General features: G+C 42.7%; 2 protein-coding genes across 3 annotated transcripts in view; one reads left to right on the top strand and one right to left on the bottom strand.

The window, feature by feature from the left end:
- The window catches only part of COL4A2 (collagen type IV alpha 2 chain), a 148,097-nt gene extending 129,291 nt beyond the window's left edge, over positions 1-18,806 (top strand). For both annotated transcript variants that reach the window (XM_082043569.1, XM_082043570.1), the window contains exons 33-48: positions 1,197-1,322; positions 2,097-2,278; positions 3,124-3,187; positions 3,576-3,650; positions 4,252-4,359; positions 5,334-5,441; positions 6,694-6,765; positions 7,129-7,254; positions 8,355-8,471; positions 10,005-10,166; positions 10,302-10,400; positions 11,110-11,256; positions 11,859-11,975; positions 13,188-13,379; positions 13,712-13,998; positions 17,132-18,806. In XM_082043569.1, the coding sequence (XP_081899695.1) occupies positions 1,197-1,322; positions 2,097-2,278; positions 3,124-3,187; positions 3,576-3,650; positions 4,252-4,359; positions 5,334-5,441; positions 6,694-6,765; positions 7,129-7,254; positions 8,355-8,471; positions 10,005-10,166; positions 10,302-10,400; positions 11,110-11,256; positions 11,859-11,975; positions 13,188-13,379; positions 13,712-13,998; positions 17,132-17,386 (2,237 nt within the window). In that variant the 3' untranslated portion in view covers positions 17,387-18,806. The remainder of the gene's footprint in view (positions 1-1,196; positions 1,323-2,096; positions 2,279-3,123; positions 3,188-3,575; positions 3,651-4,251; positions 4,360-5,333; positions 5,442-6,693; positions 6,766-7,128; positions 7,255-8,354; positions 8,472-10,004; positions 10,167-10,301; positions 10,401-11,109; positions 11,257-11,858; positions 11,976-13,187; positions 13,380-13,711; positions 13,999-17,131) is intronic.
- A 5,878-nt stretch (positions 18,807-24,684) lies between these two features.
- Positions 24,685-25,911, bottom strand: part of RAB20 (RAB20, member RAS oncogene family) — a 28,417-nt gene continuing 27,190 nt past the window's right edge. The window contains exon 2 of the mRNA XM_082043574.1: positions 24,685-25,730. Coding sequence (XP_081899700.1) covers positions 25,210-25,730 — 521 coding nt within the window. The 3' untranslated portion in view covers positions 24,685-25,209. The remainder of the gene's footprint in view (positions 25,731-25,911) is intronic.

The following is a 25,911-nucleotide window of genomic DNA, read 5'->3' as shown; positions in this document are numbered from 1 at the left end:
CAGACATTCCTCTACCTATTTCACACATGGGCCTCTGGATGAGAGGCCTGGATTTTAGGCTCAGGGAAAGGTTGCCTCTTTGTGAATCTTTATACATTTAAGGTTGCAGACAGACATCTCATTATTCATCTGAGCTCAGATAATGGCACCTCATGTCATGTGCTGAACTCAATAGAGCCCTTTCCCAGGAAGCATAAGGTGTTTGGGGAAAAGATTCAGATTTTGCACCATTTGCACTGTAAAGGCACTGAAATATTGAGAAAACCATGCAATTCAGTAGTTAAAAGTCAGAAACACATCCATTGATATCATCATCAGTGAAATGAAAAATGTAACTCAGTCCTCTTTTTTTTGCATAAAGATAATAATCTTTAAATACACGCTTTACCACAAGCCCCAAATGTTGTTTCTAGACAATATGAGATAGGTGCTTAAGAAAAACCAGTCTGCAATTCAAAGGTTGCAAAACAGTGCTCCCTGTAATTCAGGGCAGGTCAGAGCAAAAGTGTGAAAACAGCTCTCTGCAAGCTAAATGCACGTTAACATCACTTCTAGGCAGCTTGACCCCAAAAAACTGACTGCAAAGAAAAGTGCAAATATACTTCTTGGTGAAGAAGTGTAAGACAGTTCGTGATCATAGGAGACAAGTCCAGGCAGATGGCCTGTCTCTGCATCCCACAAAGAACTAAAGACAGGCATACAGTCTATTTAGGTCTTTGCTTCAGGATATTATTTACTGATGTCACCAGTAACTTTCACATCAAGAAAAGGAACAAAATAACTGGTTAGAAATCCAAACATTTCCTTTCACCCAAGGCTTTTTGACTGAGAGTTTCCCTTTCACTGAAAATAACCTACTTTTCTATGCTTTCTCCAATGTGTTCTTTGTTTTTTTAAAAAAACATGATGATACCTGATTGATCTGCTGAGAGGTAAATTATGTCTCATAGAGGAGTCTGGGTCCGTCTCCCCAGGACTGTACATACAAAAGTTTAACTCAGTTTCCATGTTTTCTTATTCCTGACTGTTCTGTTGACATGTATTGACACAGGTAACTTTTTATGCAAGTGGATTGTCCATAGCTTGTGCAAGATTATCAGTTAAACCCTTTTTGCTAAATTCACTCTTCACTCTTTTTTCAACATGGTTCAGCTGACTAGCTTTTTGTAACACAGTTGTGTTTTTTTACCCTTTAGGTGACCGTGGGGATCAAGGCCCCCCAGGAGAACCCCCAAAACTCAAGCCCAGCATGATGATGGAAGTGAAAGGTGAAAAAGGAGATGTTGGAGAAAGGGGCACAAAGGGATTCTTTGGCTTAAAAGGTCAGTCGTCACAGCAAAACAAAGCAAGCACATTCAGGACTATCAGTTGGTGTCTTTTCTCATTTACCATACTAAATATTCATGGAATCATAGAATCATAGAACAGTTTAGGTTGGAAGGGACTTTCAAAGGTCACCTAGTCCAACCCCCTGCAATGAGCAGGGACATCTGCAACTAGATCAGGTTGCTCAGAGCCCCGTCCAGCCTGGCCTGGGATGTGTCCAGGGATGGGGCATCTACCACCACTCTGGGCAACCTGGGACAGTGTTTTAGCACCCCCGTTGTAAAAAATTTCTTCCTCATGTCTAGCCTGAATCTCCTCTCTTTTAGTTTAAAACCCTTATCCCTTGTCCTATTGCAACAGACCCTGCTAAAAAGTCTGTCCCCATCCTTCTTACAGGCCCCTTTTAAGTACTGAAAGGCCACAATAAGGTCTCCCCATAACCTTCTCCAGGCTGAACAACCCCAACTCTCTCAGCCTGTCCTCAAAGGAAAGGTGTTCCAGCCCTCTGGTCATTTTTGTGGCCCTCCCTGTTCATCATACCACTGCGCTGCAGCCCCCACAGTGAAGTCTCTTGCAGCAAAAGCTGCGCTTGGGGCTGTATTTCACAGAATCACCCCCAGGGAAAGCTTTGCAGGGTTATGTCATGTGTATGTGCTGCCTTTTTGTACCAGCACATCATATTGCCATGTTTTGAGAAGCAACTGCATATCAGACTCCTCAGCTTTAATAGTTTTATCTCTTTACTTATTTTTCTTTTTCCCCCCGTGCAGGTAGCAAGGGAATGCCAGGCTTGCCTGGAAAGACAGGAATTCCAGGGTCCCCTGGGCATCCCAGCTACGTGGCCGGTGCAAAAGGGGACGTTGGTGCGAAAGGGCTGGCAGGTCTGAAAGGGTATCCTGGTCCAGCCGGCTCTCCTGGCATCAGAGGCTTCCCTGGCAGCACAGGAGGCAGGGTGAGTTCATGCTTATGAGGGAATATGGGTGTCCTCATGCTGGCAGCTTCTCTAGGGAGTGCTGTTCACCCCTTAGAATTGTGCTGAACAGCTACAGGGCAAAGATAAAAATGCAATAAATAGATCAAATATTTTTGCTTGATCCCTTCAATGTTCATTAAGCAGAGTCTTTTATTCTTTCATTGAGAGGCATCCAAATTTCAGGCACCAGCTTTTTGCTGATGAGGACCCAAACAGTTCCTTCTAGGTCTTTGGTCCTGTTGCCACAGCTGTTGGTAAAATTATTCTCAGTGCTAAACTTACTCTTCCCTTTCTCCCAGGACTGATAGTGCCACTGCCAAAAATGACTCAGTGTCACTTATCTACCAGTAAGAGAGTCTAAGAATCTCAGCTCCTACAGGGTAATTGACTGTGATTCACTTTGGCTGCAAAATAAGTTACACTGGAAAAAATAGAGTCTTACAAAAGGGCTGACAGTAGACTCACAGACAGCATTTATTTAAGAGAGCCAAAAACTGTGTTACTTTCTCAGATAGCTTTGCCTTTAGATTTCAGCAGGACTAGCAGGACTTTTTCCTAACTAAGGACCACAGGACTCACTACCATGTATATGTAATGGAATGTTCTCAATTTCAAACTAAACTCTTTGCAAACATAACATGTGCCTTGGTTTGTACTGGTTTGGTTTAACTGATTTCAGTCAAATGACTCTATAAATTGTACTACAGAAACTCAAAAACTGTAAATTTAACAGCTTTTTTTCAATATTTGCAAACTCTGCTGCTTGGGAGGTTGAATAAATCATCATCCTCATTTACCGATACCTGTTTTCAATCATATGATAGGGAGAAAAGGGTCTTCCAGGAATTTCAGGCCAATTTGGTACTCCTGGTGTGCATGGTGAGATAGGTGAGTTTGTTCTCTTATTTGGGTGCTCTTTATATTCATTACCTATCAAATGCTCAGCATTAAGTTTTGAAGTGTCTTAGAGGGTCTCCAGAGTCTCTGTACAGTTTTAGAGAATGCTATTGTAGGCATGGGAGGCTGTAAAAAAGGTTAATACTGTTAATTTCAAGCAAGATGTACTGTCCATGGATAAATCCATCCATGGCAGGGAGGGTGGCTGTTATAGAAACTTTATGTTTTTCTTATTCCTCTTTTTTCTAGAAAGATAATGTTATAATTACTGAATTTTGCCTCAAAAGTTGCAACTCCTTCAAAACAACAGGACATACTGTTTAAATTAAACCAATTAAATTAACACACCACTCATGTGTTCATTTTTTGCTTGAAACAGGTGAGCAAGGAGAAACTATAAACTTACCAGGAATGCCAGGCCTTAAAGGGGAAGTTGGTGTGCCGGGTTTAACAGGTATTAATTTCACAGTTGCTCTGGATGTATTACTTTCACATACTGAAGTCCACAGAGGAAGGGAGGGGAAGCTTACCATGGGCTTTCGGAGGCTGTTGAACCTGTGCCCTCACGACAGCTCCTGATGAGGTTCATCTTTTCTTTATTCAAATGAGTATGTGCTACATTTATCTCTTCAACTGAAAGTACAGTTATGGCAATAAACATCAATCACATGCAACTCCAGTAAAACATTTGCATGTAATTTTTTGCCATTGATGACAAAAGGCTGTGATTATGGAAGATGGGATGGCAGAGTCAGGTTGATTTTGGATTGGTTTGGTTAGGTAATGTATTACAATTGGAGTTACCCTTGCACATGCAGCGCACTTGAACATTGGTGTCATATGCCATATAATTTGGGGAGTACTTTTAAAAACAAATTTAATGATGGTTTTGGCCAGCATGCTGTAGATGACTCTTCATTCTCCCAGATTGTGCAAGCACCCTGACTTGTGTGCCAAGACCAGGACCTATTCAGTAGCCAACTTCATATTATGTTTATTAGCTTAGAGTCATATAGAGATTATTAAAAGAATATACTGGTTTTGTGGTTTTCCAGGAGCAAGAGGAGGCACGGGACAAAAAGGCGAAGGTGGTGATCCTGGTTTTCCTGGCATTGAAGGCCTCAAGGGCACGCAGGGTGTCCCTGGCTCTGTGGGACAGGAAGGTAAAATATTCTTTTTAACACTCCAAAGAATAAAACTATTCAAGAAAAGAAAGAAAAAATCTCTTTTCCCTTGAAAGAAAGACATTAAGTTTTTTAGTATGTCGATCATTCTGTAAGTTGGTAAAGAGCAGTGAAAAGGATGTGGAACTCGTGGTAGAACTTACTGAGAGGAAATTTCAAATGCCTAACTCTGCCTCATAACAGTTTTACCTTTTTTACAGTGATCATTTGTCCAGTCACAGTGTTGTGCTGTTTGCATAATCAGATACTCTAATGCTGTCTCAGTACTACAAGGAGGTGGGCTTTCAAATACTCTGTTTCTGCCATAAATGAAGTCAACATCCCCCAGGACCCAGTTGCAGAGCATTTCAGCCAGGCTTGTTGGCCAGCTGTGCAAGAGTACTGGGGAACCAAAGTCAGGGTCAGCTCTGGCTGGATCATAAACTTTGGGCTTTAAAACCTGTTTTTATTGCAGGAAAATCATTAAAATGTTCTTTCAGAGCAGATGTTTCACACTTCTCATATAATTATAGGGTTTAGAAACTCCAGCCAAGACCAGAGCAGTTTCAGTAGGTGCCTCACTGGGAAACAGTCCTTGTCCGATCAGCTTTCCGGGTGGAAAGGCAAAACAGATGTAGCAGAAGAGGAAACTGAGGTGCACATAAATGAAATTACTCATTGTAACTGGAAATAGAAGTAAAATTATTATTATTTTAATAGGAGGAGCCACCCATATTTCTGAGGTTGGCAGCAACCTGGAGTTTGTAATTAATTGTTCTGTCACACCTTGCCTCTCCTACCTTTGCTCTCTCTAGTTTTCTTCCACTTGAATGAACAGCGCAGTGTCATCCAATGCCATCAGGAGGGGCAAGCCTTCATTTTGCTACCTAGGAGAATGAAGGTAGCATAAGTCAGTGTTTTGGGCTACCTGTTTGAAGGACACTCACAAGCAATGATTCATTGTTTTCACACAGGTTTGCCAGGACTGGTCGGCGCCCCAGGGCAGCAAGGAAGCCCTGGGACACCTGGATTTCAAGGTGAAAAGGGAACTCCCGGCTGGCCTGGATTACCGGGACAACCAGGTATTCATACAGCTTCAGCTGCTCAGTGACACCTGCTATTGTTCCTGTGGGGTGAAGAAGAAGAAAGGGGGCTTTTTGCAGTTCAGAGTGGCAGAGTTCCCTCTAGTAAACATTTATTCCTCATAAAGTCCCGGTGCATTAATGAAGACACATGTGCTTGCTTTCTGATTTGTGGCTTCTGAAGGACTGGTGTCTGCTGAGATCACTTTAACTGCTGATGACTTCCCTCAACCAGGAAAGCAGTTTTCAGGAAACATTTTTGTTTTTCATGACAGCTGGGAAGAAAAAAACAAAGCATTTTTTGAAATGCAGCAAGAGTAGTGATATATACAGTATTAGAATATTATAGTGTGGCTTTAGATAGCCGACAATACACTTGTCCTACCTCGTCATCAAAAACCATGAACTGGTCCGATGTCTGGTTTTAAGGATAAGTGACTTGCAGCTCAGACAAAATTCTACTATTAAAATACAGGCGATAGTTTAAAATTAAGCTATTTATATCACAGGATACAATCTCATTGGTTGCCACTTAACTCCTTAATATATTAAGTAAGCAGATTTTTTTCTACAGTACAGCTAGAAATTTCCCTGCTTTTAGTCAGATTCATATATCTGAATGTGCATCAAATCTAAGCTAATATGGTTTTGAAGGCTGCATTTATAGACCGTGAAGACACTTATTTATGTGAAGGCTGAATTATCCTCCAGAGCTCTGGCCATTGATTAGAGACACCTGTCTAGCTGTAACGTCATGCTTAATACTTCGACAGGTACAAATAGGTGGGATAAATTTTACCTGTAACAGCAGCAGCTATTGGACATTTTGTGAGGGTTTTGTTGTTTTTTTTTTTTAAATGACCCAGAGTTAATTTCTCCTGAAGAGAGCTCCACTGTAATCACATTTAAAGCCTACAATTATGCCATAGTTGTCTTGGTCTGAGGATTTTGGAAAACTGTAAATGGTTATTAACAAAATTGTGGCAGCAAGACTGGAACTAATGGCATGCTACCAGACAGATCAGAGATACTACAAAAATCTCATAGTGATATTAATGGATAATAACAAAATTTGCCAATCACAAAACCATGATGTGGTGTATTTCATAATAAGCTTATTGTAATGAATTAATTTGCATATAATATACAAGATTTTAACACAGAATCATATTTATTCAAGCACTTTTTGCCTAGGAATGTATACAGACTTAGAGAAACTGTTATGATATTCATTACTGTAATTTTGAAACAGGCTTGCCTGGCGTAAGAGGAATCAGTGGGCTGCATGGTTTACCGGGAACAAAAGGCTTGCCAGGGTCACCAGGTAAGTGAGATGCTTATTCTGCCTGCTCATAAGCACAACATTGTGTTGGGTGCAGGTTTGCTCGGTGAGTTCTGTGCAATGAGAGTTTTTTAACTGTGTCATCCAAAGCCCAGTGTGGAATTTGCCTCATTATTATGGGCTCTGGCAAACAACCTCATACATTATGTGTTCATACATCTGTGTTGCCACACGGATTAGAACACAACTTCGAATCATAATTTCTTTCCTCTTATAAACTTTAAGCCTCAGGGCCTTTTTTTCCCATTATGAGCCCTTTTTATACATGCACCTTAGTATGGTGATACGTTAGTACATGCAGAAACATGTCAGCTTTCTTCTTGATTTTGAACAACTCCACAACAGGTCCAGATGGCTACGGCTCTGCAGGCTTCCCAGGTCCAGTGGGTGACAAAGGGGATGCGGGAGAGCCGAGCAGAGTGGAAGGCAGCCGAGGACCTCCAGGTCAGAAAGGAGACAGAGGTGTTCCAGGTTTGTATTCTGGAGAATAAGATCTACTTATTGTTTTTAATGCTGCTCCAGCTACACGAAGACTGTGGCCTTTCTTCCTTTTTCTTGCAAATCTGTCGATGTTTACCTTTCTTCTGAAAGCCTCGATGTCCATCAATGTGTCATTGCCCCACGGGTCCCTTCTGGGCTCAGCCCAATGCACAGTGCTTTACTGGTACCATCACCCCTCGGGCAGTTTAAGTGTGCAGCTTTCCAGCACAAAACCATCTTGCTGTGGCAGGCTATGATCATCTCAGTGTGGTTCACCGCCAGTTCTTTTTCCATCAAGGAGCCACCATACTGATGTTATGGATGAATCAACTAATTACGGGGCGGGGGGGGGGGGGGGGGCGTGTTTCAAATTTTCCAAAATTTTGGCTCTAAAATGATTAAGGACTGGCATATATATATATATAACCTTACTTCCTTTGCCTTCTTGGTTCAGTGGCTCATTCCTATTCTTCTGTGTTACACTTTGTTGTTACTAACAGCTGTGCCTTCTCAAACACCATTCAGAGATTTATTTTCAAGCTCTGGAAGAAACAGCTATTTCACTTATCTCATTCATGTTTGTTTGTCAGAAATAAATATTGTTAACTTTTGTTACATGAAAAGGGGTTTTGTGGCTTCCTGACAACCTGAATCTACCTTTCCTCTACAGAGAACTTCCTTGGGTTCAAACTTCTGGCTTTAACTGACCCCAAAAAAGTCTAAGTGTCTGTGACCCTGGACTCTGCAGGGCAGAGAAGAACAAAGCTGCTTTCTTTTCTGCTTCAATATTCCTAGGATATTTTGAGTACTTTGTATCTTGAAATAATATTTTACATGGCAGGCATAACATTATTAGCATTCCACACAGTAAGATGTAATGACCTATCCAGAGAGCTTTGGCACAGAACTAGTATTTGGTTATTTTAAGAAAAACCTCTGCAACATCATCTGAAAAAAATAAAAATCAGTGGGAACTGCAGGTGTTTTGCATTTTGAAAATCCCATTCTTTATACTTAGGCTAAGGTGAGTCCTTATAATTACTATTGTGCCTTTTCCTTGCAGTACTGATTATTTCTTCTCTTCCTTTCAGGAGTCCCAGGACCCTTTGGCATTCCTGGGCAGGAAGGATTTCCAGGGCCTCCTGGGATTTCAAATATATCAGGATATCCTGGCGATAAAGGCTCTCCAGGTCTAGATGGAGTGCCAGGTAATTCATGCCTTCTTAAGTACAAGGTTGTGCCCTGAGACAACAACAGACTAGGTACTGGGTTAGCAACAGCAGTCACTGTTATTTCAGTCTTGATTCAGTAAAATATCCCTATTAAATGCAACACTAAAGTGCATGAATAATTGTTGGACAGAACTAATGGTACATAAGATAATAGGGACGGACCTCTTGAAAGCAAAAGGCCATCCCTCCAGGTTGTCCTGATGAAAGGGTTTGATTTTTATGCAAATAACAGTTTTAAGCATCCAGGATTCTCTTAGTAACTTTCAGAAGCATTATGCTAATTTATTACTTTAAAATCTGAGTTGTGTGGCAGACTTGCAGGTCTATAGAATATTTTCTTAATCATTTACAGAATTTTCCTGTGTGAAATTACCATGCAAATGAAGTTACATTGGGAAGCATTAGCTCTTCTTCTCTTTGAAAGTCCAGACTATGAGCCTGCCTCTCTCACACATGTGAAAGAGCCACTCTGTGTCTCTATTTAGAGGCTGATATACCTGTTGCTTGTTGGCCTGCACAATCATTTCAAACTGTAGTGCCACTGTGAAGAGCTTGTAGCAGAAGTTGCAGGTGTCTCACTATCATCCTTCTGTGATGTACGGAAATTTTTATGTAAACTTGGCATAAAACTCACAACAGGCAAACTGGCTGAAAAACAGCAAAATACCTAGGTTTCCAAATGGAAAGAGAACTCTGCATACTGATTCCCACTCCCCAGGCAGTCATTGGATTAAAAAGTAAAAACAGAAGCGGTCAGGAGAGTGGGAACAGGAACACCATCTCCCAGCCAAAACGGTGAGACAGACATGGCTTGCTCTTACTTTGCCACATGCATCTTGCATTCGTATCCACATGTGATCCAATTTCAGCAGTCAGCATGACAGATGCCCCACTCAAAACCCTAGTTAGTAAGTGCCTCTCTCCTCAGAAACAACATCCAAATGCCTTCTTAGGCAGCAGAGGTAACTGAACAGAAACCCGCCAGGTTTAGCTTCAGGCAGTGTGTAATTCTGGAAACAGAAGCTGTTACCATAATTCCTAAGACAGCGTGAAGTAGTTATTTGTATCCAGGTGTTCTGCTGAAGCACCAAGATACACGGAACAGTAAATCCTTGGCTTACTTACCACCTGGCACTGAGTCAGGTACCTGCTGCTGCCCGATTTCTCTCCAGTTACTTGGGGAGTTTAGGATGAAGCAGGGAGGCATCCAGTGAAGTGGGGTGTTTGTTGGGGAAGGGGGTAGCTCATCGAGGCTGTATCTCAGCAGGTACCCCGCTTCTGCTGCAGTCTTGCTTGAGATGACACCCTGCTTTGTGGGAGCTTCATACTCTAATTCCTGTCACTGCAGCAGAAGGGTATGCCAGCCTGAGAGCAGGAGTGCTGAATAAGAGCATTAGCTCCTCACTTAAGGAAATGAAACCTGATGGGATACACTTAGATAGTAGTTATTTTCCCAGGTGGTCAGGTCTTAAGTATAAACAGATTACAAGCTGTATGTGCTCTAAACAGGCTATCCAGGACCACAGGGGCAGCCTGGAATACCAGCTCCACCAGGAAGCAAAGGAGAAAGTGGACAACCAGGTGTGAGTGGACAAACCGGCCCAAAAGGAAGTAGAGGTGATCCTGGACCAGTAGGGACACCTGGTATTCGCGGGTACCCTGGACCAAAAGGTAAAGATGGGAACCATTGATCTTGGCTGGGGACAGGGGAATCTCCTATGTTACAGCAGCTTTAATAACGTGACTTTTGCAATCCCTTGATCTGTGCTGAAATGCAGTAATGCCACCTGTCATTTTGCATTAAAGGTCGTAAGGGTGAACAAGGCGTCATCGGCTTTATGGGCACAGTAGGATTTCCAGGGGATTTGGGACCTATTGGACCCAAGGGCGATAGAGGAGTAACTGGTGAGTAAGGGCAGGCACATGCCCAGCTCCTTTCTAAACTTCTCATTTTGCAGCTCCACAGAGCCTGATCTAACTGCCCCTGCTTTGAGCAGGAGGTTGGGCTGGATGACCCACAGAGTCCTTTCCAACCCACATGACACTGTGTGACCCCTGGCAAATTCAAGTGAATAGGTGCTTGAATGTAACAAGGGTAGTCAACTTTTTGCCTTCATTAATTTATTTTATATGAGGTGCCAACTCCAAAGTCAGAGCCCCTTTTGGGGTTAAAAAAAATAATTCCTGATCAAAACTAATCCTACAGAGTAGACACTCTGCGTATTTAGAAAAAGATATTTAAAATCCTTCATTCCATCTATACCATTGTGTATTTGTGTCGCCAGAGGCCCACCAAAAGATGGTGCTACACCTCAGAGAGCTGTTGGCTATTTGGGGAGAACTTCCCAATTTCCTGCCATGAATGAGGGAGCAGTAGCATCATTCATTTCCTTCTGCTTATCTTTGTGCTCTCCAATGGCAATGCTCATACTCACAGACATTTCCCCAATATTATAAATACAGCTGCTATACCCAAGGTGACGAGTTGCAGACCACAGACCCTCTCTCACACATGCAGCCAAATAATATCAACATATCCATGGATGAAAGCACATTAAGGAAAATATAGGATGTTGTGTTTTAATCAAACTATCTCATCTTGCTTCAATTACAGGCTTTCAGGGCCCTCCAGGTTCTCCTGGGCTGCCTCCTCTTCCTCCAAGGCTTGTTGCTGAGCAAGGTTCACCAGGTCCCCGTGGAAATATGGGACCTCAAGGAAGCCCAGGAGATATGGGACCTCAGGGTCCACCAGGTGATCCCGGTAAGAATCACACACTCAGAGTGAAAGCTCAGTTCCTCTTAGCAGAGTGAGGCCACCAGAACACTGCTTTGTCTCTCTTCTACTTTAAATTCTGCAAGTCAGAAAGGAGAGTCAAATTTTGGTCTTTCAAAGCTGGGGCTTGGCTTTTCTTCTTCCAGCATTCAGAACATAAGCAAAATAGGAGAAAACTTCAGCAACACTGACATAGCCAGAGCAACATCAGATATGGATCTCACTTAAATCAAGACTGAACTTCTTTGGTGGAAATGTGCACATCCTCGTGGACATGCTTGCAATCCCGGGACTGTCGCGCATGGACCCAGTGCAGTGCAATTCTTGCTACCAGCCTCATCAGAGATGTGTTGTGGTAGCAAGAGTGAAAAATTAGGACTGTTGGGCTCAGGTAGCCTTGATCCCAGCAACCTTTTCCAATGAAGTCAGTGCTCTTTGCCTGAGCAAGAACCATAGTATCTTGCTGTTAGTGTAAATCGGTAAACCTGGCAGATGGATCAAACATATTGCAAGTAGAGCACGTGTTAACAAAGTGGACAGCATGTTGGTATCTCTGCAGTCACTGTGCTTATAACTGTTGTTGGTGCAAGGTTTCAGAGGCTCCCCTGGAGAGCCCGGACTCCAGGGCAGGGGTGGCATTCCAGCTCCTCCCGGCTCCAGAGGTGAACAAGGAGCAACAGGATTTCAGGGTCCAGTGGGATTTGAAGGTAAGAGATATCACACAGCACTTCTTCCCTCTTTCCCATTTCACTGGTGTAAATTGTTCTTTAGTTAACTACATCATTGCATGGGGAGGAGGGGAAGAGAGAGGAAGTTTCTGTCTTTGCAGCTTCTTCACAAGGGACAGCTAACTAACTTTTAATGGAGGCAGCTTAAAGCAATGTTTTTGGAATAAGGTTTGATAGATCATAGAATCATAGGATGTCCTGAGTCGGAAGGGATCCATAAGGATCATCGAGTCCAACTCCTGTCCCTGCACAGGACAACCCCACAGTTCACACCATGTGTCTGAGGGTGCTGTCCATTCTCTTCTTGAACACTGTCAGGCTTGGGGCCGTGACACCTCCCTGGGGAGCCTGTTCTAGTGCTCCACCACCCTCTGGGGGAAGAACCTTTTCCTAATGTCCAACCTAAACCTCCCCTGGCACATCTTCCTGACATTCCCTTGGGTTCTGTCATTGGTTACTAAAGAGAAGAGATCAGCGCCTATCCTTCCTCCTCCCCTTGTGAGGAAGCTGTAGCTGCCGTGAGGTCTCCCCTCAGTCTCCTCCAGGCTGAACAGACCAAGTGACTTCAGCATCTCCTTATACGGCTTCCCCTCCAAACCCGTCACCAACTTAGATGTAGATGTCAGTCAACTCGTGATCTGAGTTGTGATCTAAGTGTATTTTCATATTGTTTTTTTCTTAAGTATTTCAGCTGAGCATTTTACTAGCAGTAATATTCATGGAAGTGAATGGTTGGGTAGGTGACATTTGGATAGATGATGTTTAAAGGAACATATTTGTAAAAGAAATACCTGTGTCCTTATCCAGTCAAAGAGCAGAAAGGTATTTGCAGAGCATAAGCTTGAAGCATGAAGCAAGTGCCAGCAATTCAAAAACCATTGGTTAGTCTTACACTAAGAAAATGTTTTAGAGGAAAAATATGCTCATCTATATTGTACAAAGTGTGCTAAAATTCATCAGAACTTTATACATGGCTTTCCCTGGCTCTGATAGTGAAATATGAGGGCGCCTGATCCAGCAGCTGCCATAATCCTAGAACTACAGCTCATTTAACAATAACTTACCATAAGAAGAAGCATCACACAATTAAGCTTTGTTTGCCAGCAGCTTAGCTGGAATATCAGCTAGCATCAGAGCATTTGTGGGGGCATGAGCTATGTTGTATTATTTCTTTTCCTCAATTTTTCTAAGGTCAGCCCGGCCGCCCTGGTAGCCCCGGGCTGCCAGGCATGCCGGGCCGCAGCGTGAACATGGGCTACCTGCTGGTGAAGCACAGCCAGTCTGAGCAAGAGCCGATGTGTCCCACTGGCATGAACAAACTCTGGAGTGGATACAGCCTGCTGTACTTTGAAGGACAAGAGAAGGCACACAACCAGGACCTCGGTACGTGCAGGTGTTGCTGGCAGCAGACTCAAGTCCATCTCTCTGAGAAAAACAAAGAGTGGAACTTAGAGAAAGCTGGGACTTCAGCAAACAGGCTAGGGAAGCACCAAAATGTGAAGATAAAAACTGTATGTCTGCACAGAGTGCCCTTGAGAGAGCTCCTGCAAGTCATCAGTGTTCAAGGGGAACTGTAAAGCCATTGAAACAATCTGGGCCGCAGCGTTTTACTGACACATGCTTGGGAAGGAACAAGAAACTGAAAGTGTGCATTGTCTCTATAAAGAATGATTGCCGTAATTTCTTTTTCTTTTTTTTGTTTCTTTTTTTAACAGGGCTGGCCGGCTCATGTTTGGCTCGTTTTAGTACTATGCCATTCCTCTACTGTAACCCTGGGGATATTTGTTATTATGCAAGTCGAAATGATAAATCCTACTGGCTCTCAACTACAGCACCTCTTCCAATGATGCCTGTGGCAGAAGAAGACATTAGGCCATATATCAGTCGCTGCTCAGTTTGTGAGGCCCCGGCTGTGGCAATTGCTGTCCATAGCCAAGAAGCTTCTATTCCTCACTGCCCTGAAGGCTGGCGCAGTTTGTGGATTGGATATTCCTTCCTTATGGTATTTGATCTCCTCTGTCACATTTTGTGTGGCACTGGGTTTTAAGTTTGAGTCACAGATACTAGGAATCTCTGGTTTAGAGCCAGCAACAACAAAGCTATGCATCATACTGGGGAACCAGGGAACTACAAAACTAGTTTCTAGGAAGCAGAAGAGGAGAAACAAAATTTCTGTCAATTGCAGAGAAAATTGCCTCTTGTCAGAACAGCATCTGGAGTCCTTTATGTACAAAATGGTGCTTTGGAGCAGACCACGGGGACAGCTGTGGATTAGCACATAAAATTGCACGGAGGTGCGACAGTAGCTTACAAAGCATTTTCACAGCTAAAGATTAGGAGTTACTTAAATACATCACTATTAAGAAGCTAATATGGAAAAAAAAAAAGAAAGAAAAAACTTTTCCCTATCTTTGGAAACTTAAAATCACTTACGTCTGGCTGAAGATTTAGAAGCCAAACTTTTTCACCTAGTCTGGAAAGAGAGACAGGCTCCTATTGCTTTTAAAATTAATCTTCAGTATTTTAGCTCTGATAGCAATAAGAGCTGAGCTGTATATCCCACGGTTTATAGGACCTTTTAGATCTTGTGATCTTAAAATTAGGAAATGGGATGTTACAGAAAAACTTTGGTGTGCAGTAGAAGAACTACTGAAGGGCCTGACCCGCTTTTCTTCCAAGACTGTACAGAGGGATCATGTAAGCACTGGAGGGCTTAACATGGTAAAGAGCAGATAAAATATGTTAGTGAATGATCTGACAGATGCTCATTTTTCTGACTTGCTTGATGTACACAAGAGTTAAAACCTGCCATAGTATGTCCATGTTGTTAACTTATTGAAGACCAGATTGAATGCTGAAGTAAACAGGGTTGGGGAAAAATGTAAGATTTCTCTGGTAGAAAATGTCATAGAAGAACAACAGTCAATGCTACCTGCAAACTATTTGTTTGACAAAAGACTTTTTTTTTTTTTTTTCCAGAAAATAAGGTAAAGGGAAATCTGATATTTTTCATTTAGCTATAGAAAAAAAAAAAAGGCGGGTCAAATTTTTAACCAGCCCTATGACCTTTCTTTTGCTTCTATAAAAAGCCCTGATACCAATCTCATAGTTACTTCACAAGAATTCCAAGGATTAATTAAATGTTTGCAAAGCCCTGTGTAAACATTGGGCATTGTTAAGAGCAAAGTTTTCACCTTTGCAAGAATTTCTTGCCAAGACAGAGTCTGCCAGCACCATGGAACGCGCAGGGAGAAGAGTTCACATTTTCCAAGCTAATGTTCAGAGCAAATAAAGTGATGGATATCCACATTTTTGCTTCTCAGGCAGCTATGAAAGAAGTACAACACACTTTTGGTTATCTCTAAGTACATATTGTTTTACTTCCTTGGCTTAAATCTGTCACCTCCTTCCCCCTGGGTAAGGTACAATCATGAAGGGAGTCATCGTGGACTGCTGCCCACACAACCTAAGGAGTCAGTAAGATTTTATGTGGCAAGAGCACTCCATTATCACAGAATCATAGAACAGTTTGGGTTGGAAGGGACCTTCAAATGTCATTTAGTCCAACCCCCCTGCAATGAGCAGGGACATCTGCAACTAGATCAGGTTGCTCAGAGCCCCGTCCAGCCTGGCCTGGAATGTCTCCAGGGATGGGGCATCTACCACCTCTCTGGGCAACCTGGGACAGTGTTTCACCACCCTCAGTGTAAAAAATTCCTTCCTCATGTCTAACCTGAATCTCCCCTCTTTTAGTTTAAAACCGTTACCCCTTGTCCTGTTGTAACAGGCCCTGCTAAAAAGTCTGTCCCCATCTTTCCTACAGGCCTGTTTTAATACTGAAAGGCTGTGGCCAATGCAAGAATACATATTATAGGCGAAAAGTTGGAGTTTGTACACGGAGCGTAGGGATGCCAGTGCTCCTCCAGATGCTGTCAAGCAGGTCTGCTCCCAAGCCAGGGCTCAAATAGCATCTGCGGTTTTTAACTGCTTTCCAAGTGCAGAGGCCTCAGAGCCATTAATGGTTTATGCTGCTTCTTACCAACTTTGTTCTTGTAGAGGGATGCTAGAACGGTTTTGCCCCTGAACTTCGTAGCTTAGCGAATCTTGCAAATTTGTAAGACGGTGGGAGGCAGGTGGGGGGCAGGGAGGAGGGAGGGAGTTGTTTTGTTTGGGTGGTGGTGGTGTTTTTTAAAAAAAAAGCTATCTAAACCTCAGCAACATGTGACACTAGCCAGAGATCAGAGTCCTTTACTCAGTTAAAAGGTGGCCCCTTCTGTTACTCATTTATAAGAACACAGGGGGCCTCTCACAGCATAAGCCAAGCCAGTTACAGCTTGCACTGTTAATATATGGTGTTTATTAAAACATAGGCAGGCAAACATCCTGGATGTGCCCAGATTTCTCCCAACATTTGAAAAACTATTTAGCAACTTTATTTTCCAGCTGTTTTCTTTTATACTGCAAATTCCTTCAGTTTTTAACAAAAAATTAACTGTCTGTATTGATAGCAATGCCTTTGACAGAACAAAAGTAACATTCAGTTCATTAGTGCAGTACATGTCAATGGTAACAGTTGATTGGTGTAAAAATGCATTATTTTGGTATAATTTGCTGTCAAATAATATGCCATAGAGGGAACTAGTTACTAGTATAAAACCTAATTTTGTTTCATGTGTGATGCTGAGTAAGGCAGACGTAATAATTAGGAAAATTCAAGTTAGATATATGATGGAAAGTTCTTCTCACTGAGGGTAACCAAACAGAGGAACAGGTTGCCCAGAGAGGTTGTGGAAACTCCATCCTTGGAGGTATTTACAACTTGACAGTGCCATGGAGCAACTGAGGGCAACCATGGAGTTGGCCCTGACCCCCGGTGGGCCCTTCCCACCTAAGACTTCCAACAGTGAAAATCTTAACTATAGAAAAGATGTTCGTCTGACGAGTTTCAAGTGGCATCAACATATGTACAGCTAAAGCACAGCCAAAGCCTTAAGCCTTATGCAGGATTAGTCTGCTCTGGAGATAAGAATTAGGAGCAATTCTAGCATGGTTTTTTTTTCACTTTTCCCACATGTAAGTTTGAACAGCATTGCCTGAGGTTGTACTCTGATCGCTGCCCTCCTTGTCTCCTTTAGCACACTGCTGCTGGTGATGAAGGTGGCGGACAGTCCCTGGTTTCCCCTGGGAGCTGCCTGGAAGATTTCAGAGCGACTCCTTTCATCGAATGCAACGGCGCACGTGGAACCTGCCACTACTATGCAAATAAATACAGCTTCTGGCTCACCACCATCGACCAGCCCTTCCAAAGCAAACCCTCAGCAGATACGCTCAAGGCAGGACTCATCCGAAGCCACATCAGCAGATGTCAAGTCTGTATGAAAAATTTATAGAAGTCTGTTCACAGTATAAGGAACCTGCTTATCGTGTCGGTCTTATACAGTGGAATCTTCCACGATGGTTAGACATTTGAATAAATCACTTTGGTGCTTTTTTAACTTATTACCTCAAAAGCTGAATGGAAAGTTAATTTTTAAAAAATGTCTGTAAAAGCAAATGAAGTGTAACAGAAATTAAGTCTAACACATGCATCTAGTGCTGAGTTCTCCTACTATACAGTATATATACATTTTTTGCTAGTCTAACATTTGCCAAATGATACAAGTACTCACAGCTTTGAAACACCAGAAAAACTTCAGTAATAAATGGTTACCTTGGTCAGATATGCACTGCATTTACTTTGAGAGAATATATGTATATTTTCTATTTACTGCATTTGTCACAACAGTAAACACTAACAGCTGCAGTTCCATAAGAAAATAACACAGGGTGATCAAAGTGCTAAAACCTTGCAAAATACTGAAAATATGCTCTGGAGAGTGCTTATGTCCAGCATTGGAACCTAACTTTGATGTCAGTATTTTATGCTTGAGCATTTAAAACACACCCAAAACAATTGTATTTGGTTTTCTGAAGCTTCACCATGCTTTAGCACTTAACCACTAGCAATAACAGAGAAGCTCATAGGCCTCCAAAAATTGGTGACCGCAAATTGCAGCTCTATGTGGATTAGGAAACTAGATGATGAAAATCAGCATGTTATTTTACAACATTGATGATTTTTTTTCTAGACACACCCCGGGCCAAAGGATCATTACAAAGGCCTCTTGCTCCACTGTGGCAGGGACGTTTATTTGTGTCCCACTACTACAGTGGTACCATGTAGGTTTTGCACTGCAGCTTTTCCCCTCTGAAACCAAACTACTCATCATGAACAGATTTTAACCACGTGTTGCTGGAGCTGCCATTGCACATGGGGTAGGTCTTGCAGGAGAACATGTTGCTGGAAGGCACATGACCATGTGCAGAACCACCAAACCAGCCAGTTGTCTGTCTGAAGACATGCTGTCCTGGCCGCTGGAGATGTGTGGCAGTGGGATGACCACCAGCCACCCTTGCAAAAGCAAAGGGCAAGGAAGCAAGGCATTTATTTGGCACCATCTTTTCCCATAGGGAACCAGGTTATCACGTGCCAGGCTTGATAAATGGCCAGGAAGGCTCACTCTTACCTTCTCTCAAAGGAAGCAATAAAGCCCAAAGTTGTCTGTCACAACTGCAAGAGAGGGGGAACAAAGGACCAGCTGCAAATTTCCTGTTTGCATAGGCTGATTACATACCTGAATGCTTAAAACTGAAATCAAAGCTGATTTTTCAACAGTTCACCTCACTCCTGCTTCAGGTGCTTCTTGGCTTTTGTAATTACATTCCATCCTCACTGTATCATAAATAAAACCTGTTTTTTCTACACCTCTATTTGTTGATGATTTCCGTTGTGTAAACCGTGTTCTTCTATACAATGCATATGGACTGCTCTGTTGAATTACTTTGTTTGCATCCAAGGAATTAGAAAAGCACTACCAGAAAGCTCCTTCCACTGAAATTCAAACCCTTCAACCAGGAATACAGTTTATTTCATGGCACTTAAAAAGATCCAATAGGAAGCCGTGTTTCTAAAACTGCTTGCTTAAACTGAACTACTGAAATAGTATTTCATCTGGTTTTGGGAAGAGCAAGCCATTAAATTGCAATGTTGAAGATTAAAGCAATATATTATTCATGTTCTACAATGTTCATTAAACCAACATCATTAACCAAAATTAACAAGTGTTACCTTTGCAAAAAAATATAAATTAAGTTAAAGTTCTTAGCTAGCACACTGTCTAACCTATATTAGTTGTACATCTAATGAGATATATCCATTAACAGAGAAATTACCTGAGCTTGAAATGAGCTCTCTGGCCATGCCGTAGCTCTGAAAGGCAGAGTCCAGACAAACTGATCACACTAGTATTTGTTTCAGCTCAGTAAAATATTTAGAATTGAAAACATTGCAGTCAACATGAGCCAAATCTATTCCACATTTTCCAATTCTTTTAAATAGCACATGGCAGTAACACCCAAGAATCAGCAATTTACCTCTTGCAGGTGTTGCATGATATCAGTGGCCATGGGATGATCACACAGATACCGCATGTCATTGTTACAGCATGAAACTCCAGCAATGTTTTTGATGTTTTTCAGTGTTTTAAGAGAATTCAAGTGGAGGATATACAAATCTGTAAAAAAACTATTATGTAAACAACAACAGCAAACTGTATGGATTTTCATGGCTAATACATTCCCTAATCTTCCTATGCAGCAATTTTTTCTTTGCCATGTAAAACTTTAGCAGATAGGTCTTCCCCCGACAGTTGCTTTGCCTCTTAATTTTCTCCATCTCACATAAACTGTCCTTAATGTGTTTGTTCAGCGCGCTATTGGCACAGCGTTGAGTTAAACACACAGGCATGGTGCAAGAAAAAACAAGCCCCAAAAACCTATGAAGTGCCAAGCAGACTTGAACGTCATGTGCTTCACATCTGTGTACTCATACCCGTGTTTCTCCAAAGCTTGCACAATCACTTTTTGGGAAGGGGAGGGAGCTCGCGCATGCAAACACAGGTAATACCTGGAGCAGGCAGAGGATTTCACCTGGTGACATAACCCAGAGCATAGAGTGGAGGGGAACACGCTTATTCAAATGGCCTCTTAGCTGCAGGTTTATCTCCTCTTACGAAGAAAGGCTGAGAGAGTTGGGGTTGTTCAGCCTGAGGAAGGCTCTGGGGAGATCTTATTGCAGCCTTTCAATATATAAATGCGGCTTATAAGCAAGACGGAGAGAGAGACCTTTTACAAAGGCCTGTACTGATAGGACAAGGGGCAGCAGTTTTAAACTGAAAGAGGGTAGGTTTAGATTGGACAGGAGGAGGACATTTGGTATAATGAGGGTGGTGAGACACTGGAACAGGCTGCCCAGAGAAGCTGTGGATGCCCTGGAAGTGTTCAAGGTCAGGTTGGATGGGGCTTTGAGGAGCCCAGTCTAGTGAATTTGTCCCTGCCCAAGGCAAGGGGGTTGGACTAGATAATCTCTAAAGAGCCCTTCTAATGCAAACCCTTCTGTGATTCTGTGAACCCATTTCCAAGAAGTTGTCATGTTTTTATAAGGGGAAAACTCAGCTACAGCAAAACAAAACAATCTTATTACTAACTATAGTGTTCCATCCTAAGATATAAAAACCACAAGTGTTTTTTCAGGTCAAATCCTCTGCTTCAAAGTGTGTTGTTTGCTTCCTATACTTTCCTGTTTGAAAACACTGAATCATAACGTCTCTGAGTCCTGAGAAGGTAAACGAGATCATAATCCCCTTCTGTAGGTAACACTGCATCAGTATATCAGCACAGATATATTTAAGTCAACATAGTGACATCAGTTGACACCAATTATCTCCTCAGAGTGTATCAACCAGATCAGTCCTTTCACACCGGACATGACTGGGCTTGTCCACAGCTGCCAGAAATAGAAAATCAACAAACAGCAAGCAGTGAACATGACCCTGCAACAGAAAGTATCAGATTGCTGCCAGAAAGAGAGGCTGGGGGGTCACTGCTGATGTGCTGATGGCTCCCCAGTGCCATCAGCTGCAGCCCCATAGCAGCACAGGGGCCAGTGGCATTCCCAGAGGCCTGGCCCCACAGCCATCAGGGACTGGGCACATGTCATGCAAGACATACTGGACGAGGGGAACAAGTAACACCCCTGCACCCCATGATCCATGAGCAGAGAAGTAAAACCAGGCAGTGGCGCTTCCAGCCATGACATCAGCAAGGACGTAACTAAGGCAAAGCAAGTGGCTCAGCAGCTCTGCCTGCCCCATGGGCAGCTGGAGGGTTCAGGCTCCTTTTGTGGCCCCCATGAGGCTCACAGCCTTGTTGGGCTTGGCAGTGGGCAATGGAAACCATGGTCTTGTACCATCAGCATCTACAAGGGGCAGGAAGCAGGATGGAGCCTTCCCAACAAGCCCAGCACAGATCCTCCCCATCCCTCCATCCCCCTTGGGTCACAGCCTGGCCCAGCCACCAGCTCGGGCAGCTCACATTCACCCAGCATGGCCAAAAATAACACGTCTTTTATTTCACTGTTCAAACACTTCACACAATCCGGACAAATGTAACAGAGAGAGGGGGAAAATGAACACTTGTACACTGAGACTCCTCTCCTAGGCAGGGCAGGCAGAAAACCTGGGTCCCCACTTTTCACCCACCATGGCTAGTCCTGGTGGAAAGGGGTTCCACCTGGCTCCAGCAGCCCAGCCACAGCCGGCCCAGCTCCTGGCTGCGCACCAAGGTTATTAATGGGAAAAGAAACTTCGCAGCAATGGAGGAGAACTCTTGCTGCAGCCAGTGGGATGCAGAGGAGCTGTCATGGAAGAGGTGCATGGCCCAGCCGCTGTTAATGCAGGTGTTAGCACAGCACGACTAAAGGCCCAGCCTACAGCTGCTCTGCTAAAAGTGCATCATTTGCTAGGTTGTGAGGATACTGAGACAACAAGAGCGGGAACAAGTGCGCATCAGCGCAGCTCCTGTGTGGCCAGTTGCTACCCTGCAGCTTTCACTGCTCCTCCCCATCAATAAGCCAAGCTGAATTGTTCCAGTAAAATTGGGGATGAGGCAAAAAAAAATGCCTTTAGCAGTGCTAGCATATCAGGATGCACCTGCAAAAGCAAGAGAGAAATTAATGAATTCATGTTAGGACGGACACTGCTAAGTGTTCTTAAGCACAAAAGCAGGCCATATTCTCTTGCCTCTCTATGCTGTTTAAAGGGGGAAAAAAAAAAGATATAGAGATATAGATATAGATATAGATATAGATATAGATATAGATATAGATATAGATATAGATATAGATATAGATATAGATATAGATATAGATATAGATATAGATATAGATATAGATATAGATAACCACAGCACCACTAACCAGGAAAAAAAAAATCTGTGCAATTTCAATATTGAGGGTTGAACTGCACTCCCTAGTTTTGGTTGAAGACATGCAGGATTGCTTGCAGACATGCATAGCCACTGCTGTAGCAGATAGAGCACCAACATTAGGCCGTAAAAATTGAGCTCAGGTACAAGCAGAGTTTAAATTACCATTAAAATAATATTAAAAAAAAAAAATCCTACATCAAACTCTAGAAACCTTCAAATTTTGCTTGAAGGCACAATCTGACTTCAGAAAATATCAAATAAATGGGGCTAGCATGCCCTTTGGCCATCTAGACCTCCTCCCGACCTCTTACCAATAGCTCCTGCGTATTACACAGCCCCTCACGTTCTACTGTGCAATCCCATGGTCTCTCACAGGCTGGCAGAGTGACAATCCATCATAACCCAGACACTTCTCAAGGACCAAAAGGCAGCGACAAAAAAAAGACACAAACATCATGCCAGACAAGTGCAGCCCTAAGGGCTAAAGCTCAGCACGCAAGACTGGTTCCCGTGTCATTGCTTTCAGTGAAAACACCCAAGCTGGAGCTTTTGGAAAGACTGTAAGAGTTCCTTAAGATCGCATATGAATCAAATGTTGGTGCAACTGAATTACAAACATTTACACCTAAGAAGTGTTAGATGTTAAATTTACAAATATTTTTCCTGCTCTGTACTCCCTAGGCGTACGTCTCCCAAAAGCCTGACCTTCCAAGTAGTACGTGCTGCAGGTTCCATTGTCAACAGAAGCAGCAAAGCCAGTGGTGGACCTCTCACAGATGTATTGGCAGATCCCTTTGGTCACGAACAAGAATGAGGTTGTAGCCCGTTTTCCTCTTTTCAGTCCTGAGGGAAGCCTAGATATTGGCCTTGGAATTTTGTTAACAGCTAGAAGGTTTTTAATTGTATATAGTTTTGAATACCCCAGAGCAGGTGCAGTTAAGTCTCTGATGGACTAGCAGGTGTTAAGCTGACCACCTAGAAAATCCAAAATATGACAACTCCTAGAAAGGCCTGTAGTGGTAGGACAAGGGGTAATGGTTTTAAACTAAAAGAGGGGAGATTCAGGCTAGATACAAGGAAGAATTTTGTACAATAAGCGCATTAAAACACTGTCCCAGGTTGCCCAGAGAGGTGGTAGATGCCCCATCCCTGGAGACATTCCAGGCCAGGCTGGACGGGGCTCTGAGCAACCTGATCTAGTTGCAGATGTCCCTGCTCATTGCAGGGGGTTGGACCAGATGACCTTTGAAGGTCCCTTCCAACCCAAACTATTCTATGATTCCATGATTAAATGTACAAAGGTTTACTACTTCTCACTACACATGTACTCTGCATAAACATGAAACCAGAAAATAAAGCTACTACTCTGCACCAAGTTGCTCAAGAGGACATACTTTTTGGGAAAAAAAAAAGTTTTAAATATACTTAGTAACAGTTGAATTCATTACTCATTTAGGAACTGTCTTACTATGTACTGAACAACTCTGATTTGGGTGGGATAGAGAAAGGCAACGACACAGCATAAGAAAAACCAATCCTTTTGATTTAGAAAATTATTCCACAAGTATCCATAGGGAGATGACTGGAGTCCCCACACAACAACTTGCAGAACTGGAAACATGAGAGCTGCATCTTTGGTTGTTTGTTTTGTTTGTTTGGGGTTTTTTTGCTTGGTTTTGGGAGTTTTTAGGGGGTGGTATAGGGGGTGTGTTTTGGTTTGGTTTTTTTTTGTTGTTGTTGTTGTGCTTGTTTGATTTTGTTTTAAACTAGAAGTCACTGCCTTCATTCTTTGTAGCTGAGATGGATGGAAAACTCTCAGAGCAACACTGGATATTAGCCCCTCATTTTTACCACAGTCAAGAGAGAAAGCATGTACCTCATTAGTGCTCCTTCATGTGCTTTTCTACTCCACAAAAAGCAGTTTCTCTTCCCGTCCTCCTGCATTAGGCAGTTTCACATCAGAAAATGCCAGTCCTCACTTCCCTCCAGGTAGATGGTAACATCATGCACAGCTGGTAAAAGCTGCAGCTCTGCCTGGGCACAACTAAGAAGGAGTTGGGAGACAGAACACAGGTATCCAGCACTGCGGTATCCTATAAGCACCATAAAGAGGTCTCAACAAAATGCAGACAAAATAGAAAAGTGCTTCCTTCCCCCCAGAAAAAACCCTTTGCTATGCGCATTTGAAAGAGTTACAAGAGAGAAACGAAAGAAAAAACTTCCTCCTGCAACTTGCAATTAGAGCTGCAAGAGCTGTGATGCTGCCTGTTAATACATGAAAGCCTGCTATGGAAAAAGAATTCACATTAATAAAGTCTCCAAATTAATAGTACATATCCACAGCAATTTTAATAGTACAGCTTCTGAATCTTACACTGTCTTATCTGACATAAAAAGATTATAATTGCTTTATTAGCTACAAATATAAATTATACCTGATTTTTTTTAATAATAAAAAAGTACCATGTGTTCAGTCTTCCAAAGTTAGAATCACAAGGGGAAAGATGATAATGTGAAAGCTGTCGAGAGTACACAAATAGGTCATTTACATGCAACATGAAATAGCAAGTCATTAAAAAAATCAGACTCCTTCAAAACCATCCAAATGATTGTCACTACCAATTGTACTAACACACCATTTGTCTTCAGAGCCCTCAGAAACTGGCAAGTCTAACTCCATCATTTCGCTCACGTTCCCATTTTCATACACAGTTTTCCAGAAACCTTTAACATTCAGAAGGATTTGGTTTTTTCCCCACATACACCATTTAATCTATTTATTCTTTGACTTTTCCTTTTTCATTAACTGCGAGCACTTCAGTTTTTTATGTTATGTTATGTAAATGATTCAGGCACAACAACCAGATTTTGTCCTTTTTGCTGGCTTGTAGTCAGTAATGTCCACAGTTTGCGGCGGCCCCTCAGCTTTCTGCCGTATGATTATTGGCACTACCATGTCAAACACAGTTTCAAAGAGGTAGTCCACCTTGTATCCCGTTTTTGCACTGGTCTCAAAGCACATTTTCTCAGCTGCCGGAACATCCTTCTCATCTAGCATTTTGTATTTCAGGATCTTTTTATAGAGCGCGATCGCATCCTCTGCACGGACTTGTTTTCGCACCTTCGAGCCACAGCTGGCAACAGGCTTCTCGGGTCTATTTTCATCCGGTGGCAAAGCACAGTCATCGGTGAGGTCAACTTTATTTCCAACAATAGCAAAAATGCAGTCGGCGCTCGCACTGTCCGTCAGCGCCAAGAATCTTTCTTCCAGCTCCGTCAGGCTTTGGAGGCTGTTCACATCATACGTGAGGATCACAGCCGCTGCTCCTCTGCAGTACATCGACCCCAGGCCATGAAACTGCTCCCGTCCTGGCAAAGGTTTAAACACAACAAAGAGTTAGTGTGCTGCTGGAAGCTATATTATTCACTGACTAAAAGAGTGTAAGGAATTTTAAACCAATTTCACAAGTTTGCGTGGAGCAATGAAGGAAAAAATGTGGTATTTGTAGCATTTTCAGTTTTTTTTCCTCCTTCTTTTCCTTAAGAGTGT

This window comes from Streptopelia decaocto (assembly GCF_964273445.1).
Source record: "Streptopelia decaocto genome assembly, chromosome: 1".
In the NCBI taxonomy this organism is placed as follows: domain Eukaryota; kingdom Metazoa; phylum Chordata; class Aves; order Columbiformes; family Columbidae; genus Streptopelia; species Streptopelia decaocto.
The sequence above is the reverse complement of the archived record's forward strand: the minus strand, read 5'-3'. Positions and strand labels throughout refer to the sequence as shown.